This window comes from Staurois parvus, unplaced genomic scaffold (assembly GCF_062004578.1).
Source record: "Staurois parvus isolate SC_StPar_1 unplaced genomic scaffold, SC_StPar_1.0 ptg000132l, whole genome shotgun sequence".
Classification (NCBI taxonomy): domain Eukaryota; kingdom Metazoa; phylum Chordata; class Amphibia; order Anura; family Ranidae; genus Staurois; species Staurois parvus.
Window position 1 is genome coordinate 7,015,437 of NW_028317928.1, and position 23,499 is coordinate 7,038,935.

Below are 23,499 nucleotides of genomic sequence, written 5' to 3' on the forward strand. Positions count from 1 at the left end.
TGCCTCTGGAGTCCCACGGACATCAAGGTGTAGAGTCCTCCAGAGTCTTGCAACTGTGCATAAACCTTCTATTCGGCCACCACTAACCAATGCTCACAAGCAGAAACGTCTGCATTGGGCAGAAAAATACGTGAAGACTAATTTTCAAACAGTCCTGTTCACTGATGAGTGCCGTGCAACCCTGGATGGTCCAGGCGGATGGAGTAGTGGATTGTTGGTGAACGGCCACCCTGTTCCTACAAGGCTGTGACGTCAGCAAGGCAGTGGTGGAGTCATGTTTTGGTCCGGAATCATGGGAACAGAGCTGCTCGGCCCCTTTAGGGTCCCCGAAGGTGTAAAGATGACTTCTGCAAAATATGTGGCGTTTATGACTGACCACTTTCTTCCCTGGTACAGAAGGAAGAACTATGCTTTCCGTAATAAAATCACCTTCATGCATGACAATGCACCATCTCATGCTGCAAAGAATACCTCTGCATCAATGGCTGCTATGGGGATAAAAGGAGAGAAAGTCATGGTGTGGCCTCCATCCTCCCCTGACCTCAATCCTATTGAGAATCTTTGGAGCATCCTCAAGCAAAAGATCTATAAGGGTGGGAGGCAGTTTACATCCAAACAGCAGCTCTGGGAGGCTATTCTGACATCTTGCAAACATATTCAAGCAGAAACTGTCCAAAAACTCACAAGTTCAATGGATGCAAGACTTGTAAAGCTGCTATCAAATAAGGGGTCCTATGTTACAATGTAACGTGACCTGTTCAAATGTTTAAAAAGTTAAAATATTTTTAAAAGTTTGAAATAGCTTTTGATTTCAGTAAATATGCTGCAAACACAACAAATGACAATTTTCAGTTCTTTACAACTTATAAAGTGTTTTGAAACTTACTGTGCGAAATAATTTGGAACAGTGCATTGTAAGTTTTTTTATGTTTAAAAAAAATCCTGTTATCATTAGGAGGTTTGTTCAATAAAATTTGAATTGTACTCTTAATAGTTGATAACATGAGAATTATGCTGACTGTTATTTACATCAATTATTTAGGTAAATGAGAAAAATATCATTTGCATAATAAGGCCAAAATTGTAGCATTTCAACGCACGCACGCACCCACGTGCAGGGGCGGACTGACAACTCATGGGGCCCCCGGGCAATAGGGGATCATGGGGCCCGTGTCCTTTCCCAAACTCAAAAAAGTCTATGGAAAAGTTACCAGGGGCATCTCATGTGGCCCCCTACTGACCCCGGGCCCTCGGGCAGTGCCCGAGTTTCCAAATGGTCAGTCCGCCCCTGCACCAGTGTAATCCTGAGTGTGGCTCGGGGTTTCCGCTTTTGGTACTGAAAATTAACCCTGGGTTACAACCCCAGATGTAACGACCTTCAATACCGCCTTGCCTTTTGAATCCATCTGGCAGAGCGACTTTCCACTGCTGCCAGAGAAGCAGCAGCTGAGACCCTAACAAGGCCTACCAACTTTTCTCCGTACACCTCCAGATCACCTCCAGGGATATCACGCTGCAGATTGGTCCAGTGCTGCCATACTCACACCCTGGAACATAGCTGGGAATTGTGGCAGGGAGCTCTGAGCATTAAACTATCCAAGACATAGGAGGCCAGGAACTGAAACCCAAGCAGGCTACATAGACTACTGAAAACATTTTTGGGTGGACTGATCCTTTAAGGCCAAGCCAACATGTTTTAAACTATCACAGTTCAAAATCTGACTGCAGCTGGGGGAGGGGCGAAGTTGTAAACCAGACCTTTGAGCTGATGGCTACTGTGTCTCAGCTGGTTGCACATTGCACTTCACATGGCTTTATAAATTGCCACCTGTCTATTTTGCATGCTTTATCTGATGGGAAACAAGATCCTGTTTCTTTGCGAAACACTTCCCGCACTCCGAGCATGAAAACGGTCTTTCTCCGGAGTGACTCCGATGGTGTCGAAGGAGGTTTGACTTTTGCGCAAAGCCCCGCCCACACACCAGGCACGAATAAGGCTTTTCTCCCGTGTGAATCCTTTGGTGCCGGAGGAGATCCGACTTTTGGGAAAAGCACCGGCCGCAAGCAGAGCACATGTATGGCTTGTCCACCGTGTGAAACCGTAGATGCCTGAGGAGGTTGGACTTCTGGGAAAAGCATCGGCCGCACTCGGAGCACGGATAGGTCTTTGTTACGGCAAGCCGGGTGAAACTGGAGCCTTGGCCAAAGCAATTGCTGCATTCCAAGCACGGGGACGTTATGTCAGTTTTTGGTTGGAGGATGTGCTTTGATCCATGGCTACAACAGTTGTTAGATACGTAGCAAGGGAACGGTTCACTGGCTAAATGGACTTTATAAGTCCTTGGATACAAGTGATCTGCAATAGTCCCCCCGAGGGTAGAGAGATTAGATGACAGATCGGCCATTTCAGGTACTGCTTGAAGATTTGGGACAGTGGGATCATCTTCGGAAGGATCTGCTATGATGTCTATTACATTGTTTGGAGAAGCAACAGGAGAATCTTCCATTTCATACCTTCTGTATCGTCCATCTAGAGAAATAAGAAACAAAATCAGATGAGCATACACTAAAACCTCAACTACTGTATTTCTGTATTCTGACGGAGAAATAAATTAAAAAAAAAAAAAAAAAAGGGATTGGCTGGAGAATCTGGGTCTCGTCTGTATTTAGTCTTTATTCCTCACCTGAGTTGATCTCTACAGGAACTTCATCTTCCCTAAAGTGTCCGTTTTCTTCTTCCTCCTCAGATCTGACATCTCTCTGAATCTCTCTGGTGTCTCCGGGGTCTGTGAATAAAGATGAGGGCATAACGTTGTGCAGTATGTGAAGGAGAGGAGCATACAGGGCATAACGTTGGGCAGTATGTGAAGGAGAGGAGCGTAGAGGGCATAACGTTGGGCAGTACGTGAAGAAGAGGAGCGTAGAGGGCATAACGTTTGGCAGTATGTGAAGAAGAGGACCATAGATGGCAAAACGTTGTGCAGTACGTGAAGAAGAGGAGCGTAGAGGGCATAACTTTTGGCAGTATGTGAAGAAGAGGAGCGTAGATGGTATACGTTTTGCAGTATGTGCAGGAGAGGAGCGTAGAGGGCATAACGTTGGGCATCATGTGAAGGAGAGGAGCGTAGATGGCATAACGTTGGGCAGTATGTGAAGGAGAGGAGCGTAGATGGCATAACGTTGTGCAGTATGTGAAGAAGAGGAATGTAGAGGGCATAACGTTGTGCAGTATGTGAAGGAGAAGAGTGTGGAGGGTATGACGTTGGGGAATATGTGAAGAAGAAGAATGTAGAGGGTATGACTTTGGGCATTATGTGAAGAAGATGGATGTAGAGGGCATAATGTTGGGCTGTATATAAAGGAGAGGAGTGTAGAGGGTATAATGTTTGGTAGTATGTGAAGGAGAAGAGTGTGGAGGATGACTGCTGGCAGTATGTGCAGGAGTGGAGTGTGGAGGGTATAACGTTGGGTAGTATGTGAAAAAGAGGAATGTAGAGGGTATAATGTTGGGCAGTATGTAAAGGAGAGGAGTGTAGAGCGTATACTGTTGGGCAGTATGTGTAGGATAGGAGTGTGGAGGATGACTGTAGGCAATGTGCGCAGTACAGGAGTGTGGAGGGTATGCCGTTGGGTAGTATATGAAAGAGAGGAGTGTGGAAGATGATTGCAGGCAGTATGTGCAGGGTATAACGTTGGGCAGTATATGAAGAAGAGGAGTGTGGAGGATGACTGCAGGCACTATGTGCAGTAGAGGAATGTGGAGGGTATACTGTTGGGCAGTATTTGTAGTAGAGGAGTGTGGAGGATGACTGCAGGCGGTATGTGCAGTAGAGGAGTGTGGAGGATGACTGCAGGCGGTATGTGCAGTAGAGGAGTGTGGAGGATGACTGCAGGCGGTATGTGCAGTAGAGGAGTGTGGAGGATGACTGCAGGCGGTATGTGCAGTAGAGGAGTGTGGAGGATGACTGCAGGCGGTATGTGCAGTAGAGGAGTGTGGAGGATGACTGCAGGCGGTATGTGCAGTAGAGGGGTGTGGAGGATGACTGCAGGCGGTATGTGCAGCAGAAGGGGGTGTGGAGGATGACTGTAGGCGTTATGTGAAGCAGAGGAGTGTGGAGGATGACTGTAGGCAGTATGTGAAGGAGAGGAGTGTGGAGGATGACTGTAGGCAGTATATGAAGGAGAGGAGTGTGCAGGATGACTGCAGGCAGTATATGAAGGAGAGGAGTGTGGATGATGACTGCAGGCAGTATGAGAAGGAGAGGAGTGAGGAGGATGACTGCAGGCAGTATGTGAAGGAGAGGAGTGTGGAGGATGACTGTAGGCAGTATGTAAAGGAGAGGAGTGTGGAGGATGACTGCAGGTAGTATGTGCAGTAGAGGAGTGTGGCGGATGACTGCAGATAGTATGTGCAGTAGAAGAGTGTGGAGGATGACTGCAGGTAGTATGTGCAATAGAGGAGTGTGGAGGATGACTGCAGGCAGTATGTACAATAGAGGAGTGTGGAGGATGACTGCAGGCGGTATGTGCAGTAGAGGAGTGTTAAGGATGACTGCAGGCGGTATGTGCAGTAGAGGAGTGTGGAGGATGACTGCAGGTAATATGTGCAGTAGAGGAGTGTGGAGGATGACTGCAGGTAGTATGTGCAGTAGAGGAGTGTGAAGGATGACTGCAGGTAGTATGTGCAGTAGAGGAGTGTGGAGGATGACTGCAGGTAGTATGTGCAGTAGAGGAGTGTGGAGGATGACTGCAGGTAGTATGTGCAGTAGAGGAGTGTGGGGGATGACTGCAGGTAGTATGTGCAGTAGAGGAGTGTGGGGGATGACTGCAGGTAGTATGTGCAGTAGAGGAGTGTGGGGGATGACTGCAGGCAGTATGTGCAGTAGAGGAGTGTGGAGGATGACTGCAGGCAGTATGTGCAGTAGAGGAGTGTGGAGGATGACTGCAGGTAGTATGTGCAGTAGAGGAGTGTGGAGGATGACTGCAGGCAGTATGTGCAGTAGAGGAGTGTGGAGGATGACTGCAGGCAGTATGCGCAGTAGAGGAGTGTGGAGGATGACTGCAGGCAGTATGTGAAGGAGAGGAGTGTGGAGGATGACTGCAGGCAGTATGTGCAATAGAGGAGTGTGGAGGGGGTGCAGTCTAAGTGGCCTGGAGGCAGATTCCCCCATGTGAATGTGCCACATACCTCTAGTCCCTGGTTCACAATGAATGCAACATTGAAATAGTGCTTCTTCACCTGAGGCAGCACAATTTAAAAGCTGTGGACCGGTGCGATTTCAGGAGCGACTTGCCTGACATCTGTGCGACTTCATGCACAGATGTCAATGCAAGTCACACCTGAAATCGGCAAAAATAGTGCAGGAACTATTTTTTCAAAATCAGCGCTCATCCAGCAGAGTCGGAGTCGCACCCATTTGAACAGTTCCGATGCCAACAATAGGGTGCGACTTCTCATGTGATTTGGAACTGTAAAATCACATGACAAGTTACACCGGTGTGAACCAGGACTAAGGCTACAGTATATAGGATCACACACCTGTGCTGATCTCTGGAAGGATTTCCTCCACCTTACATGGATTATCACCCATCAGCTCTTCTGATTCCTCCAACATTTCAGCCTTAATAACAATTATGTCTTCAACCTTGGTGAGAGACGAAGCAATCTGAGTAACACAGTCATTACCAATGGCTAGTCTATGAACTGAAAATATACAAGAGATAATGTATATACAGTAGATATATCAAATACATAATTCCATGGTATATATCGAGTCCTCTAAATATAACTACCTGATCCTCCAGAGGGACCTTGCGATGTTCCTGAGGGATCTCCTGATGTTCCTGTGTGGAGTCCCGGGAATACAGAGGACGGGGACATCTCTCTGGTGGGTTCCCATTACTGGATCCATCTGTAGGAAACACACACACTGACTGAATACATGGTTTCTATGTCTTTATATCAGAGGATGTGTGTATCTAGGTGGATCCTCAATACAAGAAATGAAAGTCTCCTCTTACCCGGTGATGTGAGGGGCGGCCGGTTCTTCATCATGACGTCCTTGTAGAGATCCTTGTGTCCTTCTATATACTCCCACTCCTCCATGGAGAAATAGACAGTGACATCCTGACACCTTATAGGAACCTGACACACACAATGATACAGTCACCATCCAGACACATCCCTTGTCTGTTACTGGAGAATGTCCCAGAATTCCCGGCACCGCTCACCTCTCCAGTCAGCAGCTCAATGATCTTCTGGGTGACTGTTAGGATCTTTGCTTCATTTCTCTCTGGTGTCAGGGAGGGCGATGGAGGCTTTATCATGACACTCTGGCTTCTGTTCCATCCTCCAGGCATACCAGGATAGTTGCTGGGTGTCATATAATCACCAGATGTCTTCTTCACCAATGTGTAATCCTGTGTATCAAAAGGGTAGTTTGAAATCAGCAGTTCATTTAAAATACCAATATTCAAGTGTGGCTTTGATACCCTCCCAGAATCCTCCTCACCTCTCCAGTCAGGTCTGTGTTTTATTAATAGAGATAAGAGTGATGTCATGTGACCTCCCAAAATCCTCCTCACCTCCCCGGTCAGGTCTGTGTTTTATTAATAGAGATAATAGTGATGTCATGTGACCTCTCAGAATCCTCCTCACCTCTCCGGTCAGGTCTGTGTTTTATTAATAGAGATAATAGTGATGTCATGTGACCTCCCAGAATCCTCACCTCTCCGGTCTGTGTTTTATTAATAAAGATAAGAGTGATGTCATGTGACCTCCCAGAATCCTCCTCACCTCTCCAGTCAGGTCTGTGTTTTATTAATAGAGATAAGAGTGATGTCATGTGACCTCCCAGAATCCTCCTCACCTCTTTGGTCAGGTCTGTGTTTTATGTCATGTGACCTCCCAGAATCCTCCTCACCTCTCCGATTAGCAGGTAGATGATCTCCAGGGTGAGGTTTAATATCCTGTTAGTCACATGATTCCGCTCCTTCTCCATCCTCAAGCAGATATTTCTGTAGTCCTTTCATCTAAACAGATTTAACTTTGATAACAAGCTTTTATCTACAAAACAAGAATAGAATATTGTAAACCACAAACAAAGAAAACATTTAAAGTGGTAAATTCAGTGATTTTTTTTTTGCTACCTAACATTGCATCCAGGGAGAATGGAGAGACCAATGAGTGATGCCATGGGGTTTGTAGTGGGTCTCAAGCAATTAAAAAAAAAAAATCCAATGAAAAAGAGGGATGATGTCACCACATCTGGGAGGACGTATTTTATACAGGCCCTGCAGATCTGACTTCTAGGGGTAAAGGTGACTTTTCTACAGCTGCTATCTCAGGATTGCTATATACACTCACTGGCCACTTTATTGGGTCCACCTTGCCAGTGCCAACAAAATCTCTCCCACACCATGACACCACTACCACCAGCCTGAACCGTTGATACAAGGCAGGATGGATCCACCACACCATGACACCACCACCAGCCTGAACCATTGATACAAGGCAGGATGGATCCCCCACACCATGACACCACCACCACCAGCCTGAACCATTGATACAAGGCAGGATGGATCCCCCACACCATGACACCACCACCACCAGCCTGAACCATTGATATAAGGCAGGATGGATCCATGCTTCATGTTGTTTACACCAAATTCTGACCCTACCATCTGGATGTCACAGCTGGAATCCAGACTCATCAGACCAGGCAATGTTTTTCCAATCTTCTATTGTCCATTGTTGGTCAGCCTGTGCCAATTGTAGCCTCCGTTTCCTGTTCCTAGCTGACAGGAGTGGCACCCGGTGTGGTCTTCTGCTGCTGTAGCCCATCTGCTTCAAGGCTGGACATGTTGTGCATTCAGAGATGGTATTCTGCATACGTTGGTTGTAACGAGTGGTTATTTGAGTTACTGTTGCCTTTCTATTATCTGGAACCAGTCTGCCCATTCTCTTCTGACATCAACATGGCATTTTCGTCCACACAACTCCCGTTCACTGGATATTTTCTCTTTTTCAGACCATTCTCTGTAAACCCTAGAGATGGTGGTGTGTGAAAATCCCAGATCAGCAGTTTTTGAAATACTGAGACCAGCCTGTCTGGTACCAACAACCATGCCACGTTCAAAGTCACTTAAATCCCTATTCTTCTCCATTCTGATTCTCGGTTTGAACTTTAGCAAGTCGTATTCACCATGTCTAGATGCCCAAATGCGTTGAGTTGATTGGCTGATTAGCTATTTGTGTTACGGAGCCATTGAACAGGTGTACCTAATAAAGTGGTGTAAACAACATGAAAGCATGGATCCATCCTGCCTTGTACCAACGCATTCAGACCTATGCGATCCGATTCTGCACATCACACTGCATTTTGCAGACCGCATTCGGGGTATTGTTAACATACACACCCGCAATGGTTTGCATGATAAGGGAGCGATTCTGATGCGGTGCAGAATTTGCACTGAAAACTCTGCGAATTCCGCACCGCATCAGTGTGAACCAGGGCTCAGGCACCGGGTACAACTGTGTCCGATTTCACTATACATCGCCATCTGAATGAAACGGGACGCTATGGTAGGAGACCCAGGAGTTCCTCACTGTAAATTTCACTGCTATAAGTAAGCAGTTTTACTGAATGAGATTCATTATGTATTGTTGTGATTAGCTGTGATCGGCAACAGCTAATCACATGATACAGATGGGATGTGATTGGCTTTGTCTGTACCATGCTATCACAGTGACCAATCGCAGCTAGCATCACAACTGTACACGATGAATGGCATTCATCAAAACCATTCATTGTTTATAATTGTCAAGTGATCTGCTGTGATTGGTCACAGCAATCACATGGTACCATCAGCGGACCAGTATAGTGATCTGTCATCGGACACACGAGGCACATTCTGGGACGATGAAAGTCCGTCGTTTTGCAACAGACCGGGCAGGAAGTTGTTAAGTTCAGCATTAGTGCATTGGAGACAATTGTAACACTTTTTTATAAAATTGTTTAATAACGAAAAGGTAAAAAATTGTACAAATAAAATATTTACATAGAAAAAAGGTATTGCCATGGAAACCAAGAGCCAATAATGCAAAATCAAACCAAACGGTTGAAAGAGGAAAAATACTTATCAAGTCCTGGTTCAGCAGAGTCCAATCAACAAGCAAGATGGTACAGTGGCTCTAAAGAGCCATCAACTGCAGGGGCAGGCACTCTTTTCTTGTCCATGAGGGGGTGTTGACAAAAATGATCTGACCAATAAAAATGATTCTAAAAGTTTTTGGGGGTTTTTTTTAAGAAAAATTAACAAACATGTCTATACTTACCTGCTGTGTACAGTAGTTTTGCACAGACCAGCCCAGATCCTCCTCTTCTCGGGTCCCCCACAGGCTCTCCTGGCCCCTCCCTCCTGACAGATGCCCCCACAGCAAGCAGCTTGCTATGGGGGCACCAGCTGCTCCGTGTGTTTATTCAAACGCGAAGCTGCGGATTGGCCCCACCCCCTCTCTTCTCACTGGATGTGATTGACAGCAGTGGGAGCCAATGTCTCCTGCTTCTGTCTCAGCCAATGAAAGGGGGAGTACTGGGATAGCTGAGACTCCAGTGCACATCGCTGGATCGAGAGGTGAGTATTAGGGTGGCTGGGGGGGCTGCTGAACACAGACGGTTTTTTACCTTCATGCACAGAATCCATGAAGGTAAAAAACCTTTAGCGACTTATAGCGGGACTGCGGCGGACATTCTGACACTGGGGGGCAACTGACTTGGTGTCACTGACATCCCCAGTGACACCAATACAGCGATCAGTGCTAATAAAAAGCACTGACACTGTACTAATAGCACTGGGCAGGAAGGGGTTAATATGAGGGGCGATCAAAGGGTTAACTGTGTGCTGGAAGTGTTTTACTAGGGGGCAGGGGGGCTGTGTGCTTCACTGTAAGCACACTGCTTTGGATAGCTGTGCAGTGCTTCAAGTATAGGGGAGCATGTGACCTCAGCTCAGGATGCAGTACTCAGGTGTGAGTAACCAATCACTTTACCAGCATCTGCATAACTACGGAATGAGCTTCCAAAATTCTCCAGATGGAATGAAAGTCACATGGCCTGCAGAAAGTGATGTTATAAGACAGTGGTCTCCAAACTGTGGCCCTTTGCCTGCCTTTATCTGGCCTTTGGGGCACTATTCCATTCATTGACACCAACAATGGGGCATAATTCCTCCCACTGACACTGATGATGGTATGCAATTCCTTCCAATGACACAAACGATGGAGTGCAAATCATTCCAGTGACACCAGCGATGTGGCGCAATTCTTTTCATTGACACCAACCATGGGGCACAATGCCTTCCATTGACACCAACGATGGGGCACAATTCTTTTCATTGACACTAACAATAGGGCGCAATTCCTTCATTGGTGTCAATGAAGGAATTGCACCCTAATGTTAGTGTCCATGAAAAGCATTGCGCCCCATCGTTGGTGTCCATGGAAGGCATTGCGCCCCATCGTTGGTGTCCATGGAAGGCATTGCGCCCCATCGTTGGTGTCCATGGAAGGCATTGCGCCCCATCGTTGGTGTCCATGGAAGGCATTGCGCCCCATCGTTGGTGTCCATGGAAGGCATTGCGCCCCATCGTTGGTGTCCATGGAAGGCATTGCGCCCCATCGTTGGTGTCCATGGAAGGCATTGCGCCCCATCGTTGGTGTCCATGGAAGGCATTGCACCCTATTTTTGGTGCCAACAATGGGGCGCAAATCCTTCCATTGACACCAACAATGGGGCGCAAATCCAATGGAAGGCATTGCGCCCCATCGTGGTGTCAATTGAAGGCATTGCGCCTCATCGTTGGTGTCAATGGAAGGAATTGCACCCTATTTTCGGTGCCAACAATGGGGCGCAAATCCTTCCACTGACATCAACAATGGGGCGCAAATCCAATGGAAGGCATTGCGCCCCATCGTTGGTGTCAATTGAAGGCATTGCGCCTCATTGTTGGTGTCAATGGAAGGCATTGCACCCTATTTTTGGTGCCAAAAATGGGGCGCAAATTCTTCCATTGACACCAACCACGGGGCGCAATGCCTTCCATTGACACCAACCACGGGGCGCAATGCCTTCCATTGACACCAACCACGGGGCGCAATGCCTTCCATTGACACCAACCACGGGGCGCAATGCCTTCCATTGACACCAACCACGGGGCGCAATGCCTTCCATTGACACCAACCACGGGCGCAATGCCTTCCATTGACACCAACCACGGGGCGCAATGGCTTCCATTGACACCAACCACGGGGCGCAATGGCTTCCATTGACACCAACCACGGGGCGCAATGCCTTCCATTGACACCAACCACGGGCGCAATGCCTTCTATTAACACCAACGATGGGGCACAACGCCTCCCAATGACACCTACACTAGGGCACAATGCCTTCCGTTAACACCAACCATGGGGCACAATGCCTTCCGTTGACACCAACCATGGGGCACAATGCCTTCCGTTGACACCAACCATGGGGCACAATGCCTTCCGTTGACACCAACCATGGGGCACAATGCCTTCCGTTGACACCAACCATGGGGCACAATGCCTTCCGTTGACACCAACCATGGGGCACAATGCCTTCCGTTGACACCAACCATGGGGCACAATGCCTTCCGTTGACACCAACCATGGGGCACAATGCCTTCCGTTGACACCAACCATGGGGCACAATGCCTTCCGTTGACACCAACCATGGGGCACAATGCCTTCCGTTGACACCAACAATGGGGCACAATGCCTTCCTTTGACACCAACAATGGGGCACAATTCCTTCCTCTGACACCAACAATGCGGCACAATTCCTTTCACTGGCACCAACGAAGGGTACTGAAACCTACAATAGGGCATTATACATCCCATTGACACCAATGAAAGGGCACAATTCCTCATACTGACACCAACAATGGGGCACAATTCCTCCCATTGACACCAACGATGGTCCACTATTCCTCCCACTGACGCCAACAATGGGGCAGAATTCCTTCCACTGACACCAGTGATGGAGCACTAGTCCTCCACTGACACCAAAGATGGGGCACTGTTCACTCCCACTTTACCCTAGGACATTTTCTACTCTCACTGACCCTAGTCTGGCCCTCCTAAAGTCTGAAGAGCAGTAAACTGGCCCTTTGTTTAAAAAGTTTGGAAGCCCCCCCCGTTATCAGGGATGGGGTAACACCAGTCGGCTGACCCGATTCCACCATGGCAGAGAAAATCAGGAAATTCTGCCCGCCTTTAGATCTCCTGAGCTACACAGTGTGGCCAGACATGCTGCTCCTGACTGATCAGCCGAAAAGCCCCCCATGATCGATCTCAGTGCTGGAGGTCCCCCGATTCCTAAAGGGAACCTGTCGCGAGGGGAACATGGCGGCGGCCACCGCCAACCTTCCCTTTCATAAATTACTGCCTGCCTGGCCCTGAAGCCAATCCCAGTGTGTAGATCAGGAGCTCTGACCTTGGTGTGGGACAGCGGACATACAAGGCATGGGGGGGCTAGGCAACGGGCATTTTCTGGCGTCGATTCCCCTAACACTTGTCCTCTGGCTCGCGATGCGTCGTCACGCACTTCTGATCCGCCGCAGTGTCATTGATGTGATGGGGTGGGGTAACGCCCCAACCAGGCGTGTTACGGCACAGCAGCGTCACTGCGTTTGTACATTGTAGAGAAAGTCGGTGACCAATCCTGACGCAGCGTCACGATGCAGCGCAAACCATGTCACCCTGCACCTCACCGATACATTGAACTGCAATATACTGACCCATGCTGGAGCCATTGTTGGAAACAACAGTGCCAGTCACCACCTCTACCTGTACACCCTGAATGTCCACTCACCTCATCATCTTCCTACCCACCCCACTCACCTTATAATCCCACCTACACTCACCTCCTGACAGTGGCATCCCTTTCACTGACACTTCCGGGTTTAGTTAGCACTGAGTAACACTTCCGGGATCACCTCGGGACAATCCGAAGGAGAGCGCGGACCTGCGCCCTCTACTGGCCGCATTCTACAAGCCATCGCCGTACGCACAGGGGCCGCTGTTGGCGGCCTTTTTGTCGTAGTTCAGCTTGTGCAGACACAAAGAAAACCGGATTGTTTTAATTCAAGTTTCTCTTTTTTTCTCAGCTAATAATGACCAAAAACGCATCAAGGGACGTATTGTTGTTGCAAAATTTAGCAAAAAAAAACAACTCTCTTGTAGTAGGAAACGATATAGTGTAGCAGGGCAGCGGCCGTTTTGTTGTGGTCTAGAAAACCCACCCAGAAGACTACAATTCCCAGAATGCCTTGCTAGTTCTGTATTTCCGGCTATGCTGAGCTGCAGCAATGCCTTGAGCAGATTGGCATGTAATGTATATTTTCATTATTATTATTATTGCTATTATTTATTATTATTATATAGAGTGGTCTGTTGCTTCAGACAGTAGAAGTCCCCCTGTGTAGGGGGACCAGCACCCAATAACATGGGCTGTCATGCTCTGGACGTCTCTTTGGGGTGGCCTTGGGCGGCTTTGTTTTTTCTGGTCTGGTCTTGGCGTGAGCGTCCGATCCTGGAATGGTAGGGCATAACCCGGAAAGACATTTTCTAGGTGGAAAACCCTATCGGGCATGTCTGGGGTCCTCCACACACCTCCGCGGGGGAAGAGTCAGTCTCGTGGACGGCGTTGTGTCAAAAGCAAGCTGAATCGGCGACGTTCAATGTGTGCGTATCACACCCTCCCTCGATTTTACCACAAACAAATTGCTTGTGGCCAAGCTACATGCCGATGTGTTTTTATGTATGAGCGTGTTGTCCCTCAAAGTGAACCTCTTTACCGTCATCCAAGGAATGGTCCGAAACCTTCAACTGATGAACGGTGCGTCATCTCTTTACCTTCGTCCAAGGAATGGTCAGAAACCTTTGACTGATGAATGGTGCGTCACCTCTTTACCTTCGTCCAAGGAATGGTCCGAAACCTTCAACTGACCAGCGGTGCATCACCTCTTCACCATCGTACAAGAAATGGGCTGAAGCCTTTGACTGACAAACGGTGCGTTACCTCTTCACCGTCGTACAAGGAATGGTATGAAACCTTTGTGGGGGAAGCAGTCAGTCTCATGGACAGCGTTGTGTCAAAAGCGAACTGAATCAGCGACATTCAATGTGTGCGTATCACGCCCTCCTTCAATTTCGCCATGAACAAATTGCCTGTGGCCAAGCTACATGCCGATGTGTTTTTATGCATGAGCGTGTTATCCCTCAAAGTGAACCTTCACCATCGTACAAAGAATGGTCCGAAACCTTCGACTGATGAACGGTGCGTCACCTCTTCACCAGTTGTACAAGGAATGGTCCGAAACCCTCGACTGATAAATGGTGCGTCACCTATTCACCAGTTGTACAAAGAATGGTCCGAAACCTTCAACTGATAAATGGTGCGTCACCTCTTCACCGTTGTACGAGGAATGGTCCGAAACCCTTGACTGATAAACAGTGCGTTACCTCTTCACCGTCGTACAAGGAATGGTCCGAAACCTTTGACTTATAAACGGTGCATCACCTGTTCACTGTCGTACAAGGAATGGGCCGAAACCTCCAACTGACCAACGGTGCGTCACCTCTCCACCGTCATACAAGGAATGGTCTGAAACGTTCGACTGATAACCGGTGCGTCACCTCTTCACCGTCGTACAGGGAATGGTTTGAAACCTTCGACTGACAAACGGTGCGTCACCTCTTCACCGTCGTACAAGGAATGGTCTGAAATCTTCGACTGACAAACAGTGTGTCACCTCTCCACCATCATACAAGGAATGGTCCAAAACCTTCAAATGATGAACAGTGCGTCACCTCTTCACCATCGTACAAGGAATGGTCTGAAACCCTCGACTGATAAATGGTGCGTCACCTATTCACCAGTTGTACAAGGAATGGTCTGAAACCTTGAACTTATAAACGGTGCGTCACCTCTTCACCGTCATACAAGGAATGGTCCGAAACCTTCGACTGACAAACGGTGCATCACCTCTTCACCGTCGTACAAGGAATGGTCTGAAATCTTCGACTGACAACAGTGTGTAACCTGTTTGCAGGGTCCGGGGAGAGCGGATATAGTGAATTCAGGGTCCGGGGAGAGCGGATATAGTGAATGCAGGGTCCGGGGAGAGCGGATATAGTGAATGCAGGGTCCAGAGAGAGCGGATAAAGTGAATGCAGGGTCCGGGGAGCGTGGATATAGTGAATGCAGGGTCCGGGGAGAGCAGATATAGTGAATGCAGGGTTCGGGGAGAGTGGATATAGTGAATGCAGAGTCCAGGGAGAGCGGATATAGTGAATGCAGGGTCCTGGGAGAGCAGATATAGTGAATGCAGGGTCCAGGGAGAGCAGATATAATAAATGGAGGGTCCAGGGAGAGCGGATATAGTGAATGCACGGTCCAGAGAGAGCGGATATAGTGAATGCAGGGTCCGGAAAGAGCAGATATAGTGAATGCAGGGTTTGGAGAGAGCGGATATAGTGAATGCAGGGTCCGGGGAGAGGGGATATAGTGAATGCAGGGTCCGGGAAGAGCGGATATAGTGAATGCAGGGTCCGGGGAGAGCGGATATAGTGAATGCAGGGTCCGGTGAGAGGGGATATAGTGAATGCAGGGTCCGGGGAGAGCAAGTATAGTGAATGCAGGGTCCGGGGAGAGCGGATATAGTGAATTCAGGGTCCGGGGAGAGCGTATATAGTGAATGCAGGGTCCGGGGTGAGTGGATATAGTGAATGCAGGGTCCGTGGAGATCGGATATAGTGAATGCAGGGTCCGGGTAGAGCAGATATAGTAAATGCGGGGTCCTGGGAGAGCAGATATAGTGAATGCGGGGTCTGGGGAGAGCGGATATAGTGAATGCTGGGTCCGGGGAGAGCGGATATAGTGAATGCAGGGTCTGGGGAGAGCGGATATAGTGAATGCAGGGTCCGGGGAGAGCAGATATAGTGAATGCAGGGTCCGGGGAGAGCGGATATAGTGAATGTAGGGTCCGGGGAGAGTGAATATAGTGAATGCAGGGTCCGGGGAGAGAGGATATAGTGAATGCAGAGTCCAGGGGTTAGTAACACTTTAAACAGAACTAAACCCATCAATTTAACCATTTCCCAAAACAGTTACATTCAAGCCATACCATGAATGATAACTGTCAGAGTTGCTTGTGACCTCAGTTGAACAGTCAAACCATCAAAAGGCTGGTGTCATAACTGATCACATGTGCAGCACCATGGCAACTTCAGACCAAACAGAGGCTAAGATGGCAGCTTCCTTGGTTAAAAAAAACAAAAAGACATAGGAAGGTTTAGTTCCACAAAACGTCTGTGCTCCCTGCTTTTTGTGGACCTTAAAAGACTTCTGTAAAAGCGATGACAGGTTCTCTTAATCATTTACAGGCATCTAAAGTGCACCTTAAGTTTTGGAGGACCTGAGATTATTTCCACCTTGACTCAAAGCTTATAAGCAAAAGTTTTTTGGACACCTGGCCATCACACCTACAGAAGCTTGTTGGACATCCCAACCGCTCCTCCCAACCGTTCTTCCAGGAGAGCTTTCCTAAGGATTTTAGAGTGTGTCTATTGTGTCTGTTGAGCCAAAAGAACTGTCATGAGGCCAGGTACTGATGTTGGATGAGAAGATCGGGTTCACAAATGGCATTCCAATACATCCCAAAAGTCTTCTGTAGAGCTGAGGTCAGCTCTGTCCAAGAGACTTGAGTTCCACCACACCAAACTTATCTTTATGGAGCTGGCTTTGTGCACAGGGGCCAGTCATGCTGAGGCAGTAAAGGGCCTTCCCAAATCTGTTACCACAAGGTGGGAAGTACACAATTATCTAGTACTTATGGCCATATTGTGTATGTAAAGCTCTGAAATACTTACCTGGGCAATTATATTATGGTCAGTGATAAACTATGCAGTTTATTAATTGCATGTTTAGTGGTTGAAAACTTCTTTAATAAATGCTCTTGTATTTCCTGTTATCTTCTAAAGTCTCCTGAGAGGGGAACCAAAGTCTACTTCCTGAATCATGACCGATCTATGTAGAATGGATAAGGAAAGGGGAAAGCTGACCAAAAGAATATTAGACCTCACCCTGGAGATCATTTACCTGCTGACTGGAAAGGTGAGGAGGATTCTGGGAGGTCACATGACATCCCTCTTATCTCTATTAATAAAACACAGACCTGACCAGAGAGGTGAGGAGGATTCTGGGAGGCCACATGACATCACTCATAGTTACATAGTTAGTCTGACTAAAAAAAGACAAAAGTCCTTCCAGTTCAACCCAAAAAAAAAAAAAGCTATAATCCTACACCTGCAATTGATCCAGAGGAAGGAAAAAAAAACAGCAAAGCATGATCCAATTTGCTCCTGCTGGGGAAAAAATTCCTTCCTGATCCCCCAAGAAGAAATCGGATATTCTCTGGATCAACTTTACTTATAAATGTTAGTATCCAGTTATATTCTGTGTATCTAAGAAAGAATCCAGGACTTTCCTACAGCAATCCACTGAGCTGGCCAGAACCAACTCTACATCGAGTTCACTATATGAACCACTGATGTATTTATACATGGAGATCATATCCCCCCTTATGTATTATACATGGAGATCATATCTCCCCTTATGTATTATACATGGAGATCATATCCCCCCATATGTATTATACATGGTGATCATATCCCCCTTATGTATTATACATGGAGATCATATCTCCCCTTATGTATTATACATGGAGATCATATCCCCCCTTATGTATTATACATGGAGATCATATCCCCCCTTATGTATTATACATGGAGATCATATCCCCACTTATGTATTATACATGGTGATCATATCCCCCCTTATGTATTATACATGGAGATCATATCCCCCCTTATGTATTATACATGGAGATCATATCCCCCCTTATGTATTATACATGGAGATCATATCCCCCCTTATGTATTATACATGGAGATCATATCCCCCCTTATGTATTATACATGGAGATCATATCCCCCCTTATGTATTATACATGGTGATCATATCCCCCCTTATGTATTATACATGGAGATCATATCCCCCTTATGTATTATACATGGAGATCATATCCTCCCCTTATGTATTATACATGGAGATCATATCCCCCTTATGTATTATACATGGAGATCATATCCCCCCTTATGTATTATACATGGAGATCATATCCCCCTTATGCATTATACATGGAGATCATATCCCCCCTTATGTATTATACATGAAGATCATATCCCTCCTTATGTATTATACATGGAGATCATATCCCTCCTTATGCATTATACATGAAGATCATATCCCCCCTTATGCATTATACACGGAGATCATATCCCCCCTTATGCATTATACATGGAGATCATATCCCTCCTTATGTATTATACATGGAGATCATATCCCCCCCTTATGTATTATACATGGTGATCGTATCCCCCTTATGTATTATACATGGAGATCATATCCCCCCTTATGTATTATACATGGAGATCATATCCCCCCTTATGTATTATACATGGAGATCATATCCCCCCTTATGTATTATACATGGAGATCATATCCCCCCTTATGTATTATACATGGTGATCATATCCCTCCTTATGTATTATACATGGAGATCGTATCCCCCCTTATGTTTTATACATGGTGATCGTATCCCCCCTTATGTATTATACATGGTGATCGTATCCCCCCTTATGTATTATACATGGTGATCGTATCCTCCCTTATGTATTATACATGGAGATCATATCCCCCCTTATGTATTATACATGGAGATCGTATCCCCCTTACGTATTATACATGGAGATCGTTTCCCCCCTTTTGTATTTTACATGGTGATCATATCCCCCCTTATGTATTATACATGGAGATCATATCCCCCCTTATGTATTATACATGGAGATCATATCCTCCCTTAATCTCCTCTTCTCAAGAGAGAATAAATTCAGTTCCTCTAATCTTTCCTCATAGCTGAGCTCCTCCATGCCTCTTATCAGTTTGGTTCCCCTTCTCTGCACTTTCTCCAGTTCCCCAATGTTCTTTTTGTTAATTGGTGCCCAAAACTGAACTGCATATTCTAGATGAGGTGTTACTCTTGTCTCTATTAATAAAACACACACTTGACAGGAGAGATGAGAATTCTGAAGGGTGACGTGGAATAAATCTTGACTGATTGGAGACAAGATCTTTGAAGAGAATATATTCTATCACTATTGCTATTTATAATAAACAGGATTACACAGTGGTGAGGAAGACATCTGATGATCACGTGGCACCTAATCACCATCCTTATGAGTCCAGAAAAAGGTGCAGGAGCCATTGTCCCATCATGGATCCTCCATCTCCCTCCTTGACACCTGAGTTCAACAATGACAGGATCCTAGAAGTCACCCAGAAGATCATTGAGCTGCTGGCGGGAGAGGTGAGCGGTGCTGGGAATTCTGGGACATTCTCCAGTAACAGACAAGGGATGTGTCTGGATGGTGACTGTATCATTGTGTGTGTCAGGTTCCTATAAGGTGTCAGGATGTCACTGTCTATTTCTCCATGGAGGAGTGGGAGTATATAGAAGGACACAAGGATCTCTACAAGGACGTCATGATGGAGAACCGACCGCTTCTCACATCACCGGGTAAGAGGAGACGTTCATTTCTTGTATTGAGGATCCTCCTAGATACACACATCCTCTGATATAAAGACATAGAAACAATGTATTCAGTCAGTGTGTGTGTTTCCTACAGATGGATCCAGTAATGTGAACCCACCAGAGAGATGTCCCCGTCCTCTATATTACCGGGACTCCACACAGGAACATCAGGAGATCCCTCATGAGGATCAGGTAAGATTCTTAAATATGAATCCCTTGATTTGTGATATCATGATCTTGTTATTATTATGCTATTATACTGTTTCATCTCGATAAATAAAGTTTTAAGTGCTTTGTATATTATACAGTATGAAGACCTTATTGTAATTAAAGTTGAAGCTGTAGATGCAGAAGAACCTGATGTGATTTATGATGAGCTGTACAAGCAGGAGGACGTCCCTCCAGATATCAGCAGAGGTGAGTAATCTTTCACACAAGATTTACACAGGATTCACATATCTTCTAATTGGATTCAATTGGGAAAAATGTGTGAATTTGTATATACACTCACAGGCCACTTTATTGGGTCCACCTTGCTAGTACCAAGAAAATCTCCCCCACACCATGACATCACCACCACCAGCCTAAACCATTGATACAAGACAGGATGAAACCACCACACCATGAGACCACCACCACCAGCCTGAACCGTTGATACAAGCCAGGATGGATCCACCACACCATGACACCACCAGCCTGAACCATTGATACGAGGCAGGATGGATCCTCCACACCATGACACCACCACCACCAGCCTGAACCATTGATACAAGGCAGGGTGGAACCACCACACCATGACACCACAACCACCAGCCTGAACCATTGATACAAGGCAGGATAGATCCCCCACACCATGACACCAGGCCAGGCAATGTTTTTCCAATCTTCTATTGTCCAATTTTGATGATCCTGTGCAAATTGTAGCCTTCGTTTCCTGTTCTTAGCTGACAGGAGTGGCACCCGGTGTGGTCTTCTGCTGCTGTAGCCCATCTGCTTCAAGGTTGGACATGTTGTGCGTTCAGAGATGATATTCTGTATACCTTGGTTGTAACGAGTGGTTATTTGAGTTACTGTTGCCTTTCTATCATCTGGAACCAGTCTGCCCATTCTCTTCTGACATCAACAAGGCATTTTCCTCCACACAGCTGCCGCTCACAGGATGTTTTCTCTTTTTCGGACCATTCTCTGTAAACCCTAGAGATGGTGGTGCGTGAAAATCCCAGTAGATCAGCAGTTTTTAAAATACTCAGACCAGCCCGTCTGGCACCAACAACCATGCCACGTTCAAAGTCAATTAAATCCCCTTTCTTCTCCATTCTGATGCTCGGTTTGAACTTCAGCAAGTTATCTTCACCACGTCTAGATGCCTAAATGCATTGAGTTGCTGCCATGTGATTAGCTGATTAGCTATTTGTGTTACCAAGCCATTGAAAAGGTGGACCTAATAAAGTGGCGTAAACAACATGAAAGCATGGATCCATCCTGCCTTGTATCAACGGTTCAGACTGGTGGTGGTGGTGTCATGGTGTGGTGGATCCATCCTGCCTTGTATCAATGGTTCAGGCTGGTGGTATCATGGTGTGGTGGATCCATCCTGCCTTGTATCAATGGTTCAGGCTGGTGATGGTGCTGTCATGGTGTAGGGGAGATTTTCTTGGCACTAGCAAGGTGGACCTAATAAAGTGGTTGGTGAGTATTTTTACCTCCATTAGTTAATTTGTAAAATTTTAAGACCAAACACCCCGTCTTAGACGAGATGGGGAGCCAACAAGACACATTATATCTCCTAGGTAAAGTAGACATCTGAAACCTGACAAATTTATGTCCATTCTATGTTCCATTTCAATGTGGTCAGGACGACTTTTAAGACCAAATAGCCCTATCTTAGATGAGATGGGGAGCCAATGAGACACATGGAGAATGGAAATGACAAAATGTGCAGCAAAGCCCCCTTTGGTTCTCCTCTTATCTCCACTGACTTTTTGAGAACTTTTCTGCCAATTAGTAAGCATTCCTTTTTCTTCTTCCCATCAGATGGAGAACACAACAGTTATAACGGAGAGGAATGCTCCATTATCCTTCCCGATGGTGAATTAGATGATGAGGTCATGTTGGAGTCTCCTGGAGAAGATCTGGTCACCTCAAGTTTCCATCCAGAAGCTCACAGCATAAGCGGGTCAACTAATCCTCCTGCACTCAGAGGAGTTCCCCCTGACACCTCACCTCTGGTTCCCCATCCTGCAGCTCGTAGAAGAGGTGCCAAATTCCCATGTTCTGAATGCAGCAAATGTTTCCCCCACAGAGCCAACCTTATCTCCCACCAGAGGACACATACCGAGCAGAAGCCTTACTCGTGTTCCATTTGCGGCAAATGTTTTAAGCAGAGGGCCCACCTCATCAGTCACTTGAAGAGCCACTCCGGCATGAACAATTTCTCTTGCTCCCAGTGTGGCAAGTGCTTCAAGTGGAAGTCTAACTTCATCAAACACGAGAGGATTCACACAGGGGAAAAGCCCTTCTCCTGTTCTACGTGCGGGAAGTGTTTTGTGCAGAAATCCGACCTAGTAAAACACGAGCGGATTCACACGGGAGAGAGGCCATATGCGTGCTTGGAATGTGCCAAGGCATTCACAGACCAGTCTCACCTTATCAAGCACCAGAGGATCCACACGGGGCATTATCCCTTTTCCTGTGTGGAGTGCGGAAAGGGGTACTCTCAGAAGTCCCACCTGGAAACCCACCAGCGAATGCACGCAGGAGAAAGGCCGTTTCCATGTTTAGTGTGCGGGAAGTGCTTCTCTGAGAAGTCCATCCTTGTACGGCACGGGAAGGTCCACGGAGGGAAGAAGCCGTACTCTTGCTCAGAGTGCGGGAAATGTTTCCTGCAGAAATCAGAACTGGCTAAGCATCAGAGGACGCACACGGGGGAGAAGCCATATTTCTGCTCTGAATGCGGCAAATGCTTTGCTCAGAAAGCTGATCTAGCCAGGCATCAAAGGACGCACACCGGGGAAAAGCCTTTTTCATGCACTGAGTGTGGGAAGTGTTTTACACAAAAGTCAAATCTAGTGGCTCATCAAAAAATGCATCTGGCTGAAAACCTTTGAATTGACATTGAAAAAAAAAAACTCTACATCTGAATTCTGGAACACATCTCTTCCTCTACCCTGGGCTAGTCTGATCGGGGAGGAAAACAGACACATATGGAAGAAAAATGTATTTTAAATATATTTTCAAAATATTCTTCCCAATATATTGACATATATTTGAAATGCTACAATTTTGGCCTTATTCAGTATATATTTCAATATATATATATATATATATTTTGTATGTTTAAATGCGTTTTATTACAAAATATATGAAAAATATTTTTAAAAATGCATTTCAAATATACTGTAAGTCTTTAAAAATACAAATCTACATTTTTGGAATGCATTTACAAATATATGTAAAACTATATATTAAAATTACTTTTTTATATGTATACTGTATGTTGAAATGCATTTTTATTACAAAATATATGAAAAATATTTTTAAAAATACATTTCAAATATACTGTATGTCTTTAAAAATACAATTCTACATTTTTGGAATGCATTTACAAATATATGTTAAAATGACTTTTTTATATGTAAAAAAAAAAATCAGAAGAATATATTTTAAAAAAACATAATTTGAAAAATATATATATTTTTTAATATATTCTTCAGATTTTTTTAACTTATAAAAAAAGTCATTTTAACATATATTTTTACATAT

At 46.0% G+C, this 23,499-nt stretch overlaps 2 protein-coding genes across 3 annotated transcripts in view; one reads left to right on the forward strand and one right to left on the reverse strand.

Moving 5' to 3' along the window:
- Positions 1–23,011, forward strand: part of LOC149466253 (uncharacterized) — a 113,757-nt gene extending 90,746 nt beyond the window's left edge. Inside the window, exons 10-15 of the mRNA XM_089672721.1 lie at positions 17,098–17,198; positions 19,324–19,512; positions 19,599–19,722; positions 19,832–19,929; positions 20,046–20,154; positions 21,772–23,011. Of these exons, the coding sequence (XP_089528847.1) occupies positions 17,098–17,198; positions 19,324–19,512; positions 19,599–19,722; positions 19,832–19,929; positions 20,046–20,154; positions 21,772–22,844 (1,694 nt within the window). The 3' untranslated portion in view covers positions 22,845–23,011. The remainder of the gene's footprint in view (positions 1–17,097; positions 17,199–19,323; positions 19,513–19,598; positions 19,723–19,831; positions 19,930–20,045; positions 20,155–21,771) is intronic.
- Positions 911–13,030, reverse strand: LOC149466255 (uncharacterized). Of its 2 annotated transcripts, XM_089672969.1 has the most exons (8): positions 12,946–13,030; positions 6,924–7,066; positions 6,232–6,420; positions 6,022–6,145; positions 5,794–5,912; positions 5,540–5,645; positions 2,685–2,786; positions 911–2,530 (listed from the first exon to the last, which is right to left on the reverse strand). In XM_089672969.1, the coding sequence occupies exons 2-8, from the start codon at positions 6,999–7,001 to the stop codon at positions 1,833–1,835; spliced, it is 1,416 nt and encodes a 471-aa protein (XP_089529095.1). In that variant the 5' UTR covers positions 7,002–7,066; positions 12,946–13,030; the 3' UTR covers positions 911–1,832. The 2 variants fall into 2 exon arrangements, with proteins under 2 accessions (XP_089529095.1, XP_089529096.1); XM_089672970.1 differs by lacking the exon at positions 12,946–13,030 and having other exon boundaries at positions 6,870–7,008.
- Positions 23,012–23,499: the final 488 nt, after the last annotated feature.

Coding starts and splice junctions, on each gene's coding strand:
- LOC149466255 (XM_089672969.1), bottom strand. CDS start 7,001: ATGGAGAAGGAGCGGAATCATGTGACTAACAGGATATTAAACCTCACC. Junction 5,646..5,793: donor AGGTCCCTCTGGAGGATCAG/GTAGTTATATTT, acceptor TCTCTCACCAAG/GTTGAAGACATAATTGTTAT. Junction 2,787..5,539: donor CCTTCCAGAGATCAGCACAG/GTGTGTGATCCT, acceptor CTTTATTCACAG/ACCCCGGAGACACCAGAGAG.